Source organism: Crocuta crocuta, unplaced genomic scaffold (genome assembly GCF_008692635.1).
Source record: "Crocuta crocuta isolate KB4526 unplaced genomic scaffold, BGI_CrCroc_1.0 scaffold16, whole genome shotgun sequence".
In the NCBI taxonomy this organism is placed as follows: domain Eukaryota; kingdom Metazoa; phylum Chordata; class Mammalia; order Carnivora; family Hyaenidae; genus Crocuta; species Crocuta crocuta.
The window spans coordinates 12,452,334-12,468,504 of NW_027531893.1; the positions used below are offsets into that span (position 1 = coordinate 12,452,334).

Here is a 16,171-nt window from a genome sequence, read left to right on the forward strand (position 1 = left end):
GGGAGGGAGGGAGGCAGGAAGACAGGCACTCTGGTTTGATGGACAGAACCTGCCTTGGAGCCAGGAGCCTGCGATTCAAATGCCTGCTCTGTCCCCTTTCCCCTGAGCCTCAGTGTTTCCATCTGTAAAAGGGGTGGCCAGGAGATGCCTATGAAGGCCTCTTTGCAGCCGGATGTTTTGCTCCGTCCTGTTCTGGTTGCGCACCTCAGAATTCTGCATCAGTGGGTCCTGCGTGCAGGCGCTGTAGCCAGGCTCCTCATTTCCAGCGGGCCTCACGCTCCAAGTTAGGTCTCTGGACTGGAGGCCATTTAGTGCAGGGCGTGCAAATGACCACGGGGAGGGGCGGGGGTGGGGGTGGGTGAGTGAGTGTCCAGGTCCAAGCGAGGGAAGACAAAAGGGAGTGGAACAGACTGTGGCCACCAATGCCACGGGGGCCCCTGCTGCCCAGATCCACTCCCCTGCCACCACACAGGGGACGTGACCTGGCTCTGCTCGTCTCCTTTAAAACAGACCAGAATTCCAGATTTTTATATGAAATCTCCAATGTTTCACATACAAAGAAACAAAACAAAACAACAACAAAAAGAAACAAAAAACCCCAAACAACATGCAGACCACACACCCAGGGAACCTGATCTGGTCTGCGAGTGGCTGGCTCCTGACCTCTCGGGATGGCGTCCTCACCCTTCCCCCCCAAATTGCAAAATACTTCAGGAATAAAACCAAAGTTCTTTCTGTGTGTCATCAGTCAACTCAGAAAATCACTCAGGGAGACCTTTGTATGGCCCTGCCTACCTCCTCTCTGTCTGTCAATTGCTATGGCTTTTTAAACTGTCATGGAGAATGTTTCTATCCTGGCTCCATGTTCTCAGGCCCCCCCAGGGGAGGTCACAGCTGGAAGAGAGTGGAAAGACCTCTAGGACCTTTTAAAAAACAAACAAACAAACAAACAAACCCAACTATGTTTACTTATTTTCGAGAGAGAGAGACAATGTGAGCAGGGGAGGGGCAGAGAGAGAGGGAGACACAGAATCTGACATAGGCTCCAGGCTCTGAGCTGGCAGTCAGCACAGAGCCCGACGCGGGGCTCGAACCTACGATCCGTGAGATCATGACCTGAGCTGAAGTTGGATGCTTAACCGACAGAGCCCCCCAGGCTCCCCCTCTACAAATCTTTTTTTCCCATCCCCACAAGCTAAGGGCATCTTCACTGAACAGACGAAAGAGGACCGAGGCCCAGGGAATGACTCCCTTGGTTAGACAGTGAGTAGCTGGCTGCACGTCGTGGACCCCACCACCAAGCCCCCTCCCGATCTGTTTCCTGCCTGCCGCTTCTCTCGGAGGCACCCATGCTGTCCTGGAGCCTGCAAAGCACTCTGGGAGGAAATGCCCCTGGGCCTGGTCAGGTGATGCTCAGTGGGAGCCGCTGGGAAACGGGACTGCGGCAGTGGAGCCCAGAGCAGGGTCTGCGGTGGTGCTCGGGCCAAATGATGAGCTCTGCTGACCAAGCGCCGGGCCGGGCTCCCGATTCTCACACACTCACCGCTGGGCCGCACTGCGGTTCCTCGTCCATTCCCTCTCGAGCTGGGAAACAAGTGCTTCTGAGGAGTTTTCTCGCCCGAGTGACCAGAGGTCTTTTGGCTCCAAAGGCCTCCTGTAGCCCCTCCAGACCAGCCTGTAAAAAGAGGGTCATCAGCACAAGCTCCTCCTGCCATTCTCCGCAACCCCACCCCCACCCCCACCCCAGGGTCCTGGCCTGGTAGCTGTGTGACCCTGCGTAAGTCACTTTTCCTCTGCTAGACCCCCAGGAAAATGAAAGCAGTTTCATAGGCCAAGCACACCCAACATTTGTGGGGCACTTCCCAGTTTACAAAGATTATCTCATTAAATCTCACATGAGATCATATGGTGATAACTATTGGCCCATTTTACAGATGAGGGGGGAAAATGGAGGTTCAGAGAGATTAAGTGACTTAACCGACGGACAACCTGCGTGGCGAGGGAAATAAACCTCTCCAGGAGTCAGAAGTCCAGAGTTGGGAACCTGAGCTCCACCCTCAGCTTTAAGTGCCCCCACTCCTCTCCTTATGCACCTCTCCAGCCACCTGGCCTCAGGACCTTTGCACATGTGTGTTGCTCTGCTTAGAACCTATTTCCTGCCACTCTTCACCTGGCCACTTACTTAGCCTTCACCTGTGGGCTTAGACGTGATTTCTTTAGACACCCACCTGATGGCCCTTCAGTCCAGACAGATTTTCCCATTATAGATTCTTTTCCTGAACTTTTCTTTAAAATGCTTGTTGTCATTATGATTTACTTTTTTGATATGATTATTTATTGAGTGACTTTCTCCTCCATTGGATGGACCTGCCTTTATTCTCCTCTTCTATATCCTCACCGCCTGACACAGGGCAAAAGACCAATGGCAATGGCCTGGTCTATTCTGTCTTCGGTCTCTCCTTGCCTTCCAGGTATGGGGGCAGCTTGTGAACCAGCGCGCGCATGCACACACACACACACACACACACACACACACGATTAATTACTGCAGACTCCATGGTGGGAGTGTGGTCCATTACTCCTCAGGTATGTGATCTTTCTAATAACACCAAGGAGATGGTCATGTTTGCTACTGCTCCTAAGCTCCCCTCTGAGACTTTCCAAGTATTTTTTTTTATTGCAGAGCCAATCTAGTTCTGGCCTAGAAATTATTAACACGACTTGGTTTTCAGTGAAATTTAGGGAGGAGGAGATCTATGTGGCAAGTGATTTAATAGATTTTTTTTTTTCCAACTTGGCAGTGATAGAAAGTTTCCTTTTCAAAAAGTTTGTAGAAAAAGTAGAAAAGTAGAAAAAGTGAGTTGGTTTAAAGAGGGGAAAAAAAACCCTCAGGGGCGCCTGGGTGGCTCAGTCAGTTGGACATCTGATTTAGATTTGGGTCATGATTTCACAGTTCATGGGTTCAAGCCCTGCATCGGTCTCTGTGCTGTCAGCATAGAGCCTGCTTCTGATCCTCTGTCAGCCTCTCTCTCTGCGCCCTCCCTGCTCATTCTCTCTCCTCCCTTCTCTCTCTCTCTTAAAGTAAACTTTTTTAAAAAGTTAAAACAAAGAAAAATGAGTTCAAAAATAGAAAAAAAACAAAGAAAAAACCATTAAGTAAAGAAAGGAAAATAATACCTCAATTAAGGCAAAGAGCTTGAAGAATGATCCATAAATGCCTGTGTTTGGGAAACAGAGAGCTAGGTCCTCTCTAGAGCTGTTTAGCTAAATTGTATGCACTTCCAACCAGTGCCTCCCCCAGGGCATCCTAGTCGTTATGTATTCACCATCCACTTTGTATAATGCTCATTATGGGCTACACCCTGTGCTCAGTGCTTCCCATGCCTTATTTCATTTAATCCTCACACCCCTATAAGGTAGATGCTATTATTATCCTCGTTTTACAGGGGCGGGGACTGAGACGCAGAGAGGTTAAGCAGCTTCCCCAGGGTCACACAGCCAGGAAATGGCGAGGCCAGGATTCAAAGCCAGGTGCTACCAAGATCTGACTGCAGTGTGGCCTGGAGGGGACACGGCATCCTCAGTGCCTGGTGTGCTGGCCCTAGAGAAGCATCTGTCTTCTCCATCTCTGGGAGCCTCTGGGTGAGTAAAAGATGTTTTTTTTTTTTTTTTAATGATTTATTTCTGAGAGAGAGAGGGAAGCAGCGTGAGCAGGGGAGGGTCAAAGAGAGAGAGGGAGACACAGAATCCAAAGCAGGCTCCAGGCCCTAAGCTGTCAGCACAGAGCCCGACGCGGGGCTTGAACCCACGAACCGCGAGATCATGACCTGAGCTGAAGTCGGACGCTTAGCTGACTGAGCCAGCCTGGCGCCCCTAAAAGATGTGGTCTTTAATCTCCTCACTCCCAGTGCTTAGCACATAGCAGGTGCATATTAGATGCCGGTGGAATGAATGCAGCCAAGTAATAGATCTGATTTTGTTGAGCACCTGCTGTGTACAAGCACTAAGCAAATTGCATTTAGCGAAGGTAGAGCTGTTCCCCTTTTACAGAGGGGAAAACAGACCCTGAATGTTTGTGATATGGGCCAGCTAAGAGGGAAAGCCAGGACTCAAACCCAGATCTCGCTCCAGTGAGTGAGACACTGGGGTGTGAACACTAGACACACTGGGATCTGACAGAGAAACACTGAGGCTGGGGAGGAAGGCAGCCTGGCTGACCTGGGAAGGCCTGAGAGGAAATGTCCCAGGGGAAGAGCAGTAGTGACGAATACGGCAGCACGTGCAGGTGGTGAGGACACCACCGCGGCCCCTTCCCCGCTACTTTACTTACCCAGAAATCCACCAGAACATGGCCTTGGAGGGGAAGGAAGCTCCAGCCTCCGGACATGGATTCTGTAAAGACAAGAGATGGGGTCAAGGGAAGCCACAAGTCTCACATCTCATGGCCAGGAAAAGACAAGGGAACCAGGGCAGGAAGACAGGATGAACAGACCGTGAGCTTAGCACTGCAAGTGCACATTCACACGTCCTGCCTGCTTGTCGGAGGTGAACACATGGCGGAGGTGCTTCCTAGCAGGCAAGGCAAAAAGGGATTGTGCCACAAATCTGACAGTGACCACGAGGTAAGAACTAACGGCTGCCCAGACGAACAACTACTGCTAACCCCGAGACTAAGAAGCTGTCAAATAACGGGGCCTGCATGACACAGACAGTAACATTCTCGACAACATCCTCAGTGAATATGGCAAGGAGGTGCGGAGGGATCCATCCTGACATGTTACTGGCTGTTCCAGAAAAACTGCAGACATCTTCACCTTTGACCAATGGAGTGTGAGACTGCTTATTTCACTACATCTTTGCCATTACAGCTTATTATCAATTTTTAATGTTTTCTTCCATTCTCATAGAATTAAAAAGTTCTACTATAGTTTTCACTTGATTACTCATGTAGCTGAGCACTTTTTTTTTTTAGGTGATCTTTCCTCAGTGGTCTCTTCCTCAAATAATTCTTTCCTGATTTCTCAGGCTAGTTCAGTGCTCCCTGTTGTAAACTCTCACAGACCACGAATTTCTCCTGCGGGGCACTTGCCCCAAATGTAATTTTCCACGTGCTTGTGCAGTTATGTGATTAATGTCTGGTCCCTCTACTTAGCTGTTAGCTGCATGCGGACAGGGACTACATCTGCCTGTTTGCCATAGATCCTCAGCACCTAGCTGGGACACAGCGCAGGGCCTGGTAGACTGCAGCCCCCGGGCCAGATCCGGCACAGCGCCTGTCTCTGCAAATAAAATTTTACCGGAATACAGCCACGCTCCTTCGACATACTATCCGTGAGCAGCAGCAGCAGCATTGAATTGATGCCACAGACACCATATGACCCACAAAGCTGAAAATATTTTCTGCCTTGCTCTGATCAGAAAAAGTCGGCCAACCCAGGGCATAGATATACAACACACATTTTGCTGAAGGAAAGAACGATTAAACCATGATGAAAGGCTTGTGCCCTAGTTTAGCTCCTTTCTGTCCCGCGGGGACACGGAGCCCAGAAGTGCGACAGAGACGAGAGGTCCCTGGGTTGCAGACGCGGCACCTTACCGACTGCGGAGGGTCTTTAGGGAAGAAGGGGGGTTGATCGACGAGGCAGGAAAGCACCACCTGTACCAGCACCAGGGACAAGCACAGGTAGGTCGACAGGTGGTAGAAGGGGTCACTCTGGAAGCCCTGTGGGCGAGAAGGCAGAAGTCCCACTGAGTCTGCATGCTCAAGGCCGCCGCGGAGGCCTGTGGGGAGCAGAGGCCGGGCAGGGGGCGTCTAAGGGGAGGCAGGTCAAGGCTGAGCAAGATTTCTGAGGCTACGAGCAGTGCGCAGGCAGGGAGCAGGGCCACAGGGTTTGAAAACCAGTGCCCCCGGCATTCCTGGTGACCCGATTTAGGAACACTCCATTGTCTGCACAAATGGGGTGCCAGGTGTTTCCCCTTAGGCAGGTGACAGTCGGCCACCGCCCCTGCAATGTGGGCAGGGAGGATACTTTTCCTTTCTCCTTGTGCCGCAGAGGAAAGCCTTTCCTCTACTGCAGCCTCCACCCCAATATCCCATTCTGCTTCCCCATGGCCAGTGTTTTCTGGTTTAAGGGAACTGGGGTGCCTGGGCGGCTCAGTCGGTTAAGCGTTGGACTCTCAGTTTTAGCTCAGGTCATGATCTCACCGTTGTGAGATCGAGTCTCCCGTCGGGCTTGCGTCAGGCTCAAGCTCATGGCGCAGGGTCTGCTTGGGATTTTCTCTCTCCTCTCTCTGCCCCTCCCCCAGTTGCATGCATGTGCAACTCAAAATAAATAAATAAACTTAAATAAAAAAGCAGGGAACTGGATTTATCAAGCATTTCCTCCACCTTGTGCCTATGCGGGAGTCTTTTTGGGCATCAGGTCCCTCCCCACTCTGACCCTAGTTGGGGTTTAGCTGCTCTGTTTTACTCATGTGGAAACCAAGTTCACAGAAGCGACAGCAGGTTGCTCAAGGGCACACAGATGATTTGATCCAAATCATGAACTTCTGCCACCACACCATGACTGCTTTTGCTTCCGCTGCCCCTCTGGTCAGAGCCCCTCAACTACTTTTCCCACGCTCGGGTATGTGGTTTCCGCAGAAGTGACTCCCTCCAGGCGGGGGGCCGGTGACTGAGGTCTGACCAGTATGTTCCAGTCCCCTGGCTACTGGGATCGTGTTAGGAATGGACCAGGGGCGCCTGGGTGGCTCAGTCGGTTAAGCGTCCGACCTCGGTTCAGGTCATGATCTCACGGTTTGTGAGTTCAAGCCTCGCATCGGGCTCTGTGCTGACAGCTCAGAGCCTGAAGCCTGTTTCAGATTCTGTGCCTCCCTCTCTCTCTGGCCCTCCCCTGCTCACGCTGTCTCTCTCTCTCTCTCTCAAAAATAAATAAAACATTAAAAAAAAAATTTTTAAAAACAAAGGAATGGACCTACGACCCACACTGGGCCAGTGAGAGCCAGAACCTTCGGGAGATCTTCCACTGGGGTTGCTGCGGTGGGACCACAGGTCTAAAGCAACTGCTGGCTCCTCCTGCCACTCCGCTGTTGAATGAAGCTAACAGGGCGGAGCTGAGAGACAGAAAGAGATGGACATCTATCTGGTGGTGTCATCTGAACACCTGGACCAGCCATGCCCAGGAGAGCCCCCATCTAGGAACTGATAAACTCCTCTGGACTTTTTTTCCCCCTTAAGCTAGTGTGAGTTGAGTCTTTGTGGCCTAAAACAAGAGCCCTAGTTTCAAACGGCAATTCCTCTACTGGATGTCTATGCTCTTTTGTTTTTATTTTTGTTTTTTTGTAGGAATTAGACAACTTGATACTCCAACTACATCATGGCCCACCTTCCCTATTCTGCCATTTTTACCACTGTTTCCCTCGGGACATCTGCTCTGAATTTGGGGGAGGTGGACTCGGGCTCTGTGCTCCTCGGCTGTGTGACCTTGAGGAGGCCACTCATTTCTCTTAGCCCTGGTTTCCTTGTCTTTAAAACGGGACCATGAGAATCTGCCAGAGCACACTCTTGTAAGAATCCAACGAAGACATGATATACGGTGCCTTTGCAGGGCCTGGCACGTGGCCGGGGCTTCAGAGCCTGCGTGGTCACAGTATTGTAATTTCTGAGCTGCGTCTGTTCCCCTGGGGGAACCTGGCTTTTCATAAATCAGGGGACGGCCTGTGGCATTTTCCCATCATTTACGAAGGTTACTTTGTCAAAGTCTGTCCTTGAGGACAGAACGGTCTGTCTCTGCCTTTTCCTTCCGGGAGCAGGATGGAGCAGCCACTCAGTTCGAGAAACGATGGCGTGCGGTCACTGCAGCGGGTTCCCGCATCTCGGCTGAGCGTGCCTTCTATGCCAGCAGGTTCCAACTGGGGCAAATTTGTCCCCAGGGGACAGTTGGCAGTGTCTGCAGACACTCTGGGTCACCGTAAGGGGAGGTGTGCTGTTGGCATCTAGTGGGTGGGGGCCAGGGATGCTGTTTAACATCCTACAAAATGAGAANGTGCTGAGGGGGAAGAATTGAGGTCTGGGCTATTCTTTGCTTTGCGAATAAACAGATCCATTGTGTCCCTCAATGTGGAATTGCTACTGCCCAGGACAGGAAACAGAAATATGGGTGGCAGTGGGGATGCCTGGGTGGCTCAGTGGGTTGAGCACCTGACTCCTGATTTTGGCTCAGGTCATGATCTCACAGTCTTGAGATCGAGCCCACCTCAGGCTCTGTGCTGACAGCACAGTGCTCACTCTCTATGTATCAAATGAAAAAGAAACACTGGTGGGTATGCAAAATACGTACTATATACAGATGGGAGCATGGGTGAGGGTAGAATGAGGGAGATGCGTGCTCATGCAGGAAGAGTGTGCGCAGGTATATTCTGGAGGAGGTGGTGGAGGGGGGTAATTCCAGGCTCCTTAGGGCCTTCCCTTTTCCTGGAACGTACATTCCACCCACTCGTCTCACATTAGGAGCCTTTTCAAGAACACAAACTGGAGAGAGAAACATGCACCTGGCGGCAGGTGCAGAGATCTACTCGTCCTGCGGTGCCCGGGTCGAGCCTTACCAGTCCCCTTGCTCTGCCAACTACCATGTGGGGTGCCCTGCCTCTCTCTCCATCTCTCCTTGTCCTCTGTGTACGGGGCCACTTAAAATTTTTTAAAATAGTTTTTTGTTTATTTTTGAAACAGAGACAGAGCATGAGCAGGGGAGGGGCAGAGAGAGAGGGAGACACAGAATCTGAAACAGGCTCCAGGCTCTGAGCTGTCAGCACAGAGCCCGACGCGGGGCTCGAACCCACGAACCGTGAGATCATGACCTGAGCCAAAGTCGGACACTCAACCGACTCAGCCACCCAGGCGCCCCTATAGGGCTACTTTCAAATTTCATCAGGGAAGCTCCTGACGTTGTGAACCAAGAGTGCTCCTGTGGCCGGGGGTGTGAGGGAGGATGTGTGAATGGGTGTGGAGTGTGGGAATGTGCAATGTGTGTGCGTGAGTCGTGTGGGCACTTGAAGGCACAGACACACCGGGTGGCGGCAGGTGTGGGTGCGTTTCGGGCGGTAGTCGTGCGATGCAAGAAAGGTGGGGCACGCAGTTTTGTCTGCTGTGCAAGTGAAGTGTGTGACATGAGTGTGTAAGCCCCCGGGGATGTGTGTCCACGGAAAACGTAGGGGATGCTGCGTACCCCTGGGTGAGGGAGTGCGCCTGTGTGTCGCTGCAGTTTAAGCAACCGTGGTGTGTTTTTCTGTGTAGACAATAAGCCGTGTGTGGAAAGGGGAGGAGGAAGGACGGGGGGTGGGGGGGACCCGAAGGCCTGAAGCTGCCATATCGGTTTCCCCAGGCCTCCACTTACCCCTTGTGAGGCCAGCTGGGCAGCACTGGTCGCCGGCAGGAGAAAGCAGAGCAGCCAGTATCCAAACAGCAGCCCCGATGCCCGGACCCCCTTCTTCCTCTCCGTGTGGACCAGGAACATGGCAAAGCTCTGGACAGGAGACGCAGGACAGGCCCCTTCAGGTGGGGAGCGCCGGGGAGGGTAGAAGGGAGCCCCGCTCGGCCCCACGCCCGCCCCCGGGGCAGGAGAGCCGGGCAGGCTGCCATTACCGTGGTGGCCAGCCACACGGTGGGATGAATGAGGAATTCCGGGGCCTGGGGCGTTCCGCGCCGGGTTCTCCAGAGAGCCACAGACACGCTGGCGGTGCACAGGATGATGAGGGCGAGCCCGAGTGCCTGGGGAACAGGCCTCAGGTAAGGCCGGTGGGCAGAGAAAGGCGGGGGCAAGCCAGGCAGGGACCCCCTGCCCTCTGGATGAGGCACCACTAAGGCACCAGCATCATAACTGAACAGTGCCAGTGTGAACGGTGCTGAAGGAAAAGCAGGAAGGGGATCCTTACCTGCAGACTCACCTTGACCTAAGGTGTCCTATAAATAATACGCCACAGGGACCCGAGACAACCCAGAGGTCTCCAGAATGCAGGGGTGAGGCGGGGCGAGCCAAGAGTGCACAGGCGAGGTGCTTTAGGTATGATGGAGTGGCCTGGGGGCGCCTGGGTGGCTCAGCTGGTTAAGGTATGACTTCAGTTCAGGTCGTGATCTCACAGTTTGTGGGTTTGAGCCCCGCATCTGGCTCTGTGCTGACAGCTCAGGGCCTGGAGCTGCTTCAGATTCTGTTCTCCTTCTCTCTCTGCCCTTCTGCCACTCACGCTCTGTCTCTCCATCTCTGTCTCTCTCTCTCTCAAAAATAAATAAACGTTAAAAATTTTTTTTAAAAAGTGACCTGAAACAACATTTACTCAGCAGGTGAAAAAGCTACACTCTCTTCAAGTCTCTTTTGACCTCTACTTTTTTTTTTATTTTTTAATGTTTGTTTATTTTTGAGAGAGATAGAGCACGAGGGGGTGAGGGGCAAAGAGAGAGAGACACACAGAATGGAAAGCAGGCTCCAGGCTCTGAGCTGCCAGCACAGAGCCCAACACAGGGATCGAACCCACCAACTGTGAGATCATGACCTGAGCGGAAGTCGGACGCTCAACCGACTAAGCCACCCAGGTGCCCCTGACCCCTACTATTAAATCAAGGAGAAACTCTGTTGGGACTGGTATGTCTCTAGACCCTTCTCTAAGATGCGGCGGTCTCTCTCTTGAATGAGAGAAAGCGAGAAAGAAGGTGCACACAGGTGGGAGAGAAGACGAGGCCGGGGCACGTCGCACACACTACGTCGAGCACCTCACTCCGTCCAAAGCAGGGCTCCAACCACTACTGGGTTTGTAGGCTGTGTTTGACAGGCTGCCTGTTTTGTACCACCTGTGAGCCAAGGATGGTTTCTGACATTTTTCAATCATTGAACAAAACTCAAAAAAAAAAAAAATAATAATAATACGTCATCACGTGTGAAAATCACATGAAATTTAAATTTCAGTGACTTTCGAGAAAATGTTATTGAAACACAGTCACGCCTATGTATTAACTGTTGTCTGCAGCTGCTTTTCTGCTGCAATGGCGGAGTAGCCGACACGGAGTCACACGGACCCTCGAAGCCTCCAATATATACTCTCTGGCCCTTTAAGGAAGAGCCAGGCAATAGGACACAAATTAGAAGGTGGTATGGGAAGGGCATTCTTGTAGAAGTTTGGAGAAGGGGATGGATGAGCAGAAAGGCTCACACTTGGAATGCCCGTGTTTTTGTAACACACTAAAATAAATACACAACAATATTAAGAACTGGTTTTTAGAACAGCCAATGGGGAAACATAAAAAATCAATGCATAACAGTTCAAAACATTTTTTACAGTTCACCCAAGTGTGACCCTGGCCAGGAGCACACAGCGTCCGGATGTGTGTGTTTGCAGATGCGTGCATTTTTAGGATCACCAAATCTGTGCGGGGGCATCTCGTTCCACAGAGTTTACCTCTGTAGCCTCTCTGGAGTATTGCTCGGCTGGATTAACAGGTCCCCTTCTTGTCCCCACCCTGGGTGCTCCTTGAAAGGAGGAAAGTCCAGTTTGGGGTCTCAGCCAAGGCTCCCGCCATCTCCGCACACCTCCCAACCATTGTCTGGTTACAGTGTCCCAGGGGCAGCGGTTACCAGTTTGGCCTTGAAGAGCAGGGACATCCGGAGGTAGCCGTTGCTATGGCGATGGATGTAGAGGAGGTAGATGGGGCCAAGGACCCAGAGGTACATCGGGGGTACCCAGATCCCTGCCGTTTTCAGGAAGCACACGTTCAGTAGGTGGGTGCCAATGGGCTCCGGCTCTGTCCAGTTCCAGACCTGAGGGAACACCAGAGGCACCCTTCTGATGACACAATGCAGGGGTCCCAAATCCGCCTGACAGGGGGCAAGGTGACCTTTTGGAGTCTTAACATCAATGTGAAAATGGGCCAAGCGCTCTCTGGAGTACCTTATAATTCTCAACCCCTTTAAAGCTAACATCAACTCTATGAGGTAGAGGCAATTTTCGTGCCGATTTTGCATATGAGGAAGCTGAGGCCCAGAAAGGTTACCTAACTTGGGTGATGGTCACCCAGGTGGAAAGTGGTGGTGCAGGGATTTGAACCAAGGCGGCTGGGTCCTGGAGTCTGGAATACCTGGGTTCCAAGATGAATACTGGGTGCAGACTGTCACTTAGGCCTTGTATTTTAAGAGGAAGGTGTTATTGCTCCCATTTCACAGACCAGGAAACCGAGGCACTGAGAAGGGGAACAGCCTTCTTCAGGCCCACACACATACAGGAAGTGGCAGAGCTAATTCCCAAGAAGCTTGTTTGACCCGAAACTTGTTCTACAGAGGGTCTTGATCTGTGATTCTTGTGGGTTTTTTTTTTTTAATTTTACGTATTTTTAAGTTTATTTGGAGAGAGAGAGAGAGAGAGAGAAAGAGACAGAGCACACGAGCCGGGGAGGGGCAGAGAGAGAGGGGGAGAGAGAGAATCCCAAGCTGGCTCCAAGGTGTCAGCGCTGAGCCTAGGGGCTTGAACCCATGAACCATGAGATCATTTCCTTCTCTGCAAAGGGGAGGGGTGGTGTTAAGAGAATCTACCTCTATTGGGGTACTGGGTGGCTCAGTCCATTGGGTGTCTGACTTCAGCTCAGGTCATGATCGGACCCTTCCCTGCTCATGCTCTGTCTCTCTCTCTCTCAAAAATAAAAATTAGGGGCACCTGTGTGGCTCAGTCAGTTAAGCATCCGACTGCGGCTCAGGTCGTGATCTCTTGGTTCAGGTCGTGATCTCTTGGTTCGTTGGTTCGAACCCTGCATAGGGTTCTGTGCTGGCAGCTCAGAACCTGGAGTCTGTTTCGGATTCTGTGTGTGTGTCTCTCTCTCTGCCCCTCCCCCGCTCATGTTCTGTCCCTGTCTCAAAAATAAATAAACTATTAAAAAAGACTTTAAAAGAATAAATATAAGCATAAAAAAAAAAAGAATCTACCTCTAAAAGTTGAATTCAATGTGTTGATAACAGTAAAACACAGAGCAGCATGTGGGGCACAAAGTAAGCCCTCAATTAACACCAGCTATTACACTGCCTTACCTGCCTGGCCCCTGAAATCCTGGGAGTTTGCGACCCTTGCTCCCATCCCATGAAACTCTTTCCCAGAGTCCTTCGCTAAGAGCCTGGATGAAAGAGGAAGTCGGCCGGAGAGGTGGGGGCCCTGAAGCTTTATGCAAATAGAGGTCAAAGCCCGCCGGCAGCTGGGAGGTGTGGAGGCCCCATTAGTGTGGTGCTGGGGTCTCCTGGGGCAGGCTGGGTTAAAGGGCTCGCCCTTCCTTCCCTGTTTGTCTGCCGGGGGGAATCTGGTGGTCTCTCCCCTGCCCAGTACCACCCCCGGAGAGAGCTGCCCCAGAGATCTACCAAGCCCGGAAAAGGAGAGTGGACGGGATGGGGCGTGGGGGACTTACCCCCTGTCCCACACAGGGCTCTGCAGACGCGGCCATCGTGCGCCGCCCGTGCCTGTCCGTCTGTCCGCCCCGCGGTCTGTCTGTCTGTCCCGGGACAGCCTCTTTTGCCGCGCTTTGGGTCCTGGAAGGGGCGGAGACTGACAAGCTTGGCCGGGATTCCAGCTCCAGGATCGCCAGGCCCGGGGCAAGGTCCCGCCGCGCGGCAAGGGTGGGGCGGGAAGGGATGAGACCAGGTGATTGGAAGGGGCACTCTGGGCGGCCCGAGCTGGCCTTGGGGGAGGGGATCTCGGAGCCCCAGAAAGCGCGGTGGCATCCCGCTGAAACCCTCGAGGCCCGCAACTTGGGGGATGGACACTGTCTCCCTGTAGGGTAGTGGGAAGATATTAAAATTATTCATAAAGAGTTTAGCACCGTGCCAGGAACACAGTAAATGCTCAGTAAGTCAACGATTATTAGTATTAGTAACGTTATTTCATCCATAGGTTACTAAGGGGTGGTTCTCTGTGCCATTTCAGATGCCTAATATGGAAAGATAGTTGCTAAATGCTAAATGAAAACAAGATTATGATACAAAACAGGGTATAATATTTACGCAAAAAAAAAAATATGCTTAGATTGGGCAAAGGGGGGAAGGAAGACAAATCTTTGCCTTCCTCTCCTGGGTCTTAAGGCAGTGTGTTCCCAGCCAGTAGCTCTTTTTGGGAAATCCTCTATGCAACATATACGCACAGATTTAAAAAATGGACATGTAGTCCAGCAGTGATCATGAGAATCCTCATTTTTCTTTTCTTTTCCCTTTCCTTTTTCTATTTTCTTTCCGCCACAAGCATGTATTCTTTTCAAGGTAGAAATGAAAAGACAGCCTTTTCAGACAGACCAACATAGGTACTCTGTTTGGAGGAAGAAGTCATACTCTCTGCACTCCCCACACTGCCCTGTCACTTCTCTGCAGCTCCTGAAGGCCACCTCTGGCATGGCGTCCCTTTCTTTTGGGGTTTCCCAGCCCTGGCCTGGGGCCCAAGTCAGTATGCCTTCGGCTGTCCTCGGGCCTGGGTCTTCTGGAAGAGCAGGGACACAGAGAACAAACTCAGTTCTGAAGCTGAGTGTGGCAGTCTGCTATTCACGTTTATAAATTATGTCTGCTCATTTGAGGTGCTTTTGGTGGAGGCTCCTGGAAATTAGGGGGAGGCCTCTCTTCCTGTGACCCTACCTCTGATAGGCATTGCCACGGTCTTAGTGTTTATTTTATTGTATCTGTGAAGATGAATTTGTGGGGAAGGTGGGAGTTTCTGGGGAATTGAGGAAGAACACAGAGGAAATCAGTTGAGTGAGCCAAGGACAGAACCCAGTCCTCTGAACAGTACAAGGCTGAATGCAGAGCCCTAAACAGGTTCCTTTCCCTCTCTCAGCCTCAGTTTCCCATTCTGTAAAGTGAGAAGGTTCCATGGGCCACCATTTCCTAATGGGTGGCTTTCAGCTTCCTGGGGATTTATTTGTAAGACAAACGGGACTCATGCTAAGGAGAAGAAAGGGCATCTGTTTCAATTGTAGTTATAAATGATCCAATAAATGACATAATTATTTAACTAGTTTCTCTCTATAACCACAGAGTTGAGAATTCCGCTGTATTTCGAGTGAGAAACTGAAATCAGATGTGCTCATAATTGAGATCCTTGGGGGATGTATCATTCCGTTGTCGGAACCAGGAAGGTTTTGACCATTGCATGGTTTAAACTCACTATGATTCATAGTTGTATACTGCTTAAGTCTTAGCCACAATGGTATATTCTAGTACGAGATTTTCTCTCTTACCTGGTCATTTAGAAACAAAATATAAAAACTATCAAAATAAAGCACTTGATTCTCTTTCAGGGAAAAAATGGAAGAATTCCAGTATCAGGTCAGAAAAGCAATTTTTGTTTCTTTTGATGTGACATGCAGTTAAATTCAGTTCAGTTTTTGTCATAATCTATATACAATCTTGCAACAAAACACAGCGCGCTGAGATTTGAACTTGTTTTCTGACAAATCCTGCTTCAAATCACAGACAATTTGGAGTAAATTAACTGCTTGCATCCCTTGCTTACAGGAAGAAAACTCTCAAGTTTGTTTCTACACAAATTTTATTAGAGCTGGAATTAAAATAAATTTCAAATACCCTTTGTTTTTTTAACATTATGCTGACCTTAAATGGCCTATGTATTGCTTTTTAAAAAGTACTGATTAGTTATGGAAAAAATGCCCTGACTTAAATTCCTAAAGAGGTTTTTGAGATTATATATCACCTGTGAAATACATGTGTCAAAAACATTTGGAGGACTTGTCGTTTCCAGTTTCAGCGACACTGAATTCCGAAGTATAATTCAACTTTGGAATTTGTGCCTATAATCAGGCACCTTGCAACTGCACCTGCCAGACGGTGCGTGGAGTCCTCCATGCCTCCAGAGGGCACAAATAAGCTGATATAGTTGCTGAGCATGCGCTGTAGTCAGTTTGTCTGGCAAGTGGGCGTGGACCCGGAGCGCGCACGCGCAGCAGCGGCGGGGCGGGGCCTGGGCTGTCAGCGGCGGGCAGAGGAGGAAGCTGCGGGCACCGCGCGGAGCTAGGGGCGGGACCGGGAGGCCTGCGAAGGGTCGGGCGGCGGAGGCCCGGCCATGCGGGCGTGCGGGGGCTTGTGGCCGCCGGGGCCGGTGGTGGCGGTCGCCGCTGTGGTGCTGCTGCTGAGTGGCGGGGGGCCGGCGC

General features: G+C 51.1%; 2 protein-coding genes across 2 annotated transcripts in view; one reads left to right on the top strand and one right to left on the bottom strand.

Moving 5' to 3' along the window:
• ABCC6 (ATP binding cassette subfamily C member 6) overlaps nt 1-13,503 on the bottom strand; it is a 47,698-nt gene extending 34,195 nt beyond the window's left edge. The window contains exons 1-7 of the mRNA XM_077773249.1: nt 13,430-13,503; nt 11,622-11,804; nt 9,641-9,766; nt 9,393-9,521; nt 5,597-5,722; nt 4,331-4,392; nt 1,544-1,675 (exon numbers count right to left, since the gene is read on the bottom strand). Coding sequence (XP_077629375.1) covers nt 1,544-1,675; nt 4,331-4,392; nt 5,597-5,722; nt 9,393-9,521; nt 9,641-9,766; nt 11,622-11,804; nt 13,430-13,465 — 794 coding nt within the window. The 5' untranslated portion in view covers nt 13,466-13,503. The remainder of the gene's footprint in view (nt 1-1,543; nt 1,676-4,330; nt 4,393-5,596; nt 5,723-9,392; nt 9,522-9,640; nt 9,767-11,621; nt 11,805-13,429) is intronic.
• A 2,523-nt stretch (nt 13,504-16,026) lies between these two features.
• LOC144239194 (BOS complex subunit NOMO1) overlaps nt 16,027-16,171 on the top strand; it is a 57,220-nt gene continuing 57,075 nt past the window's right edge. Inside the window, exon 1 of the mRNA XM_077773195.1 lies at nt 16,027-16,167. Within this exon, the coding sequence (XP_077629321.1) occupies nt 16,084-16,167 (84 nt within the window). The 5' untranslated portion in view covers nt 16,027-16,083. The remainder of the gene's footprint in view (nt 16,168-16,171) is intronic.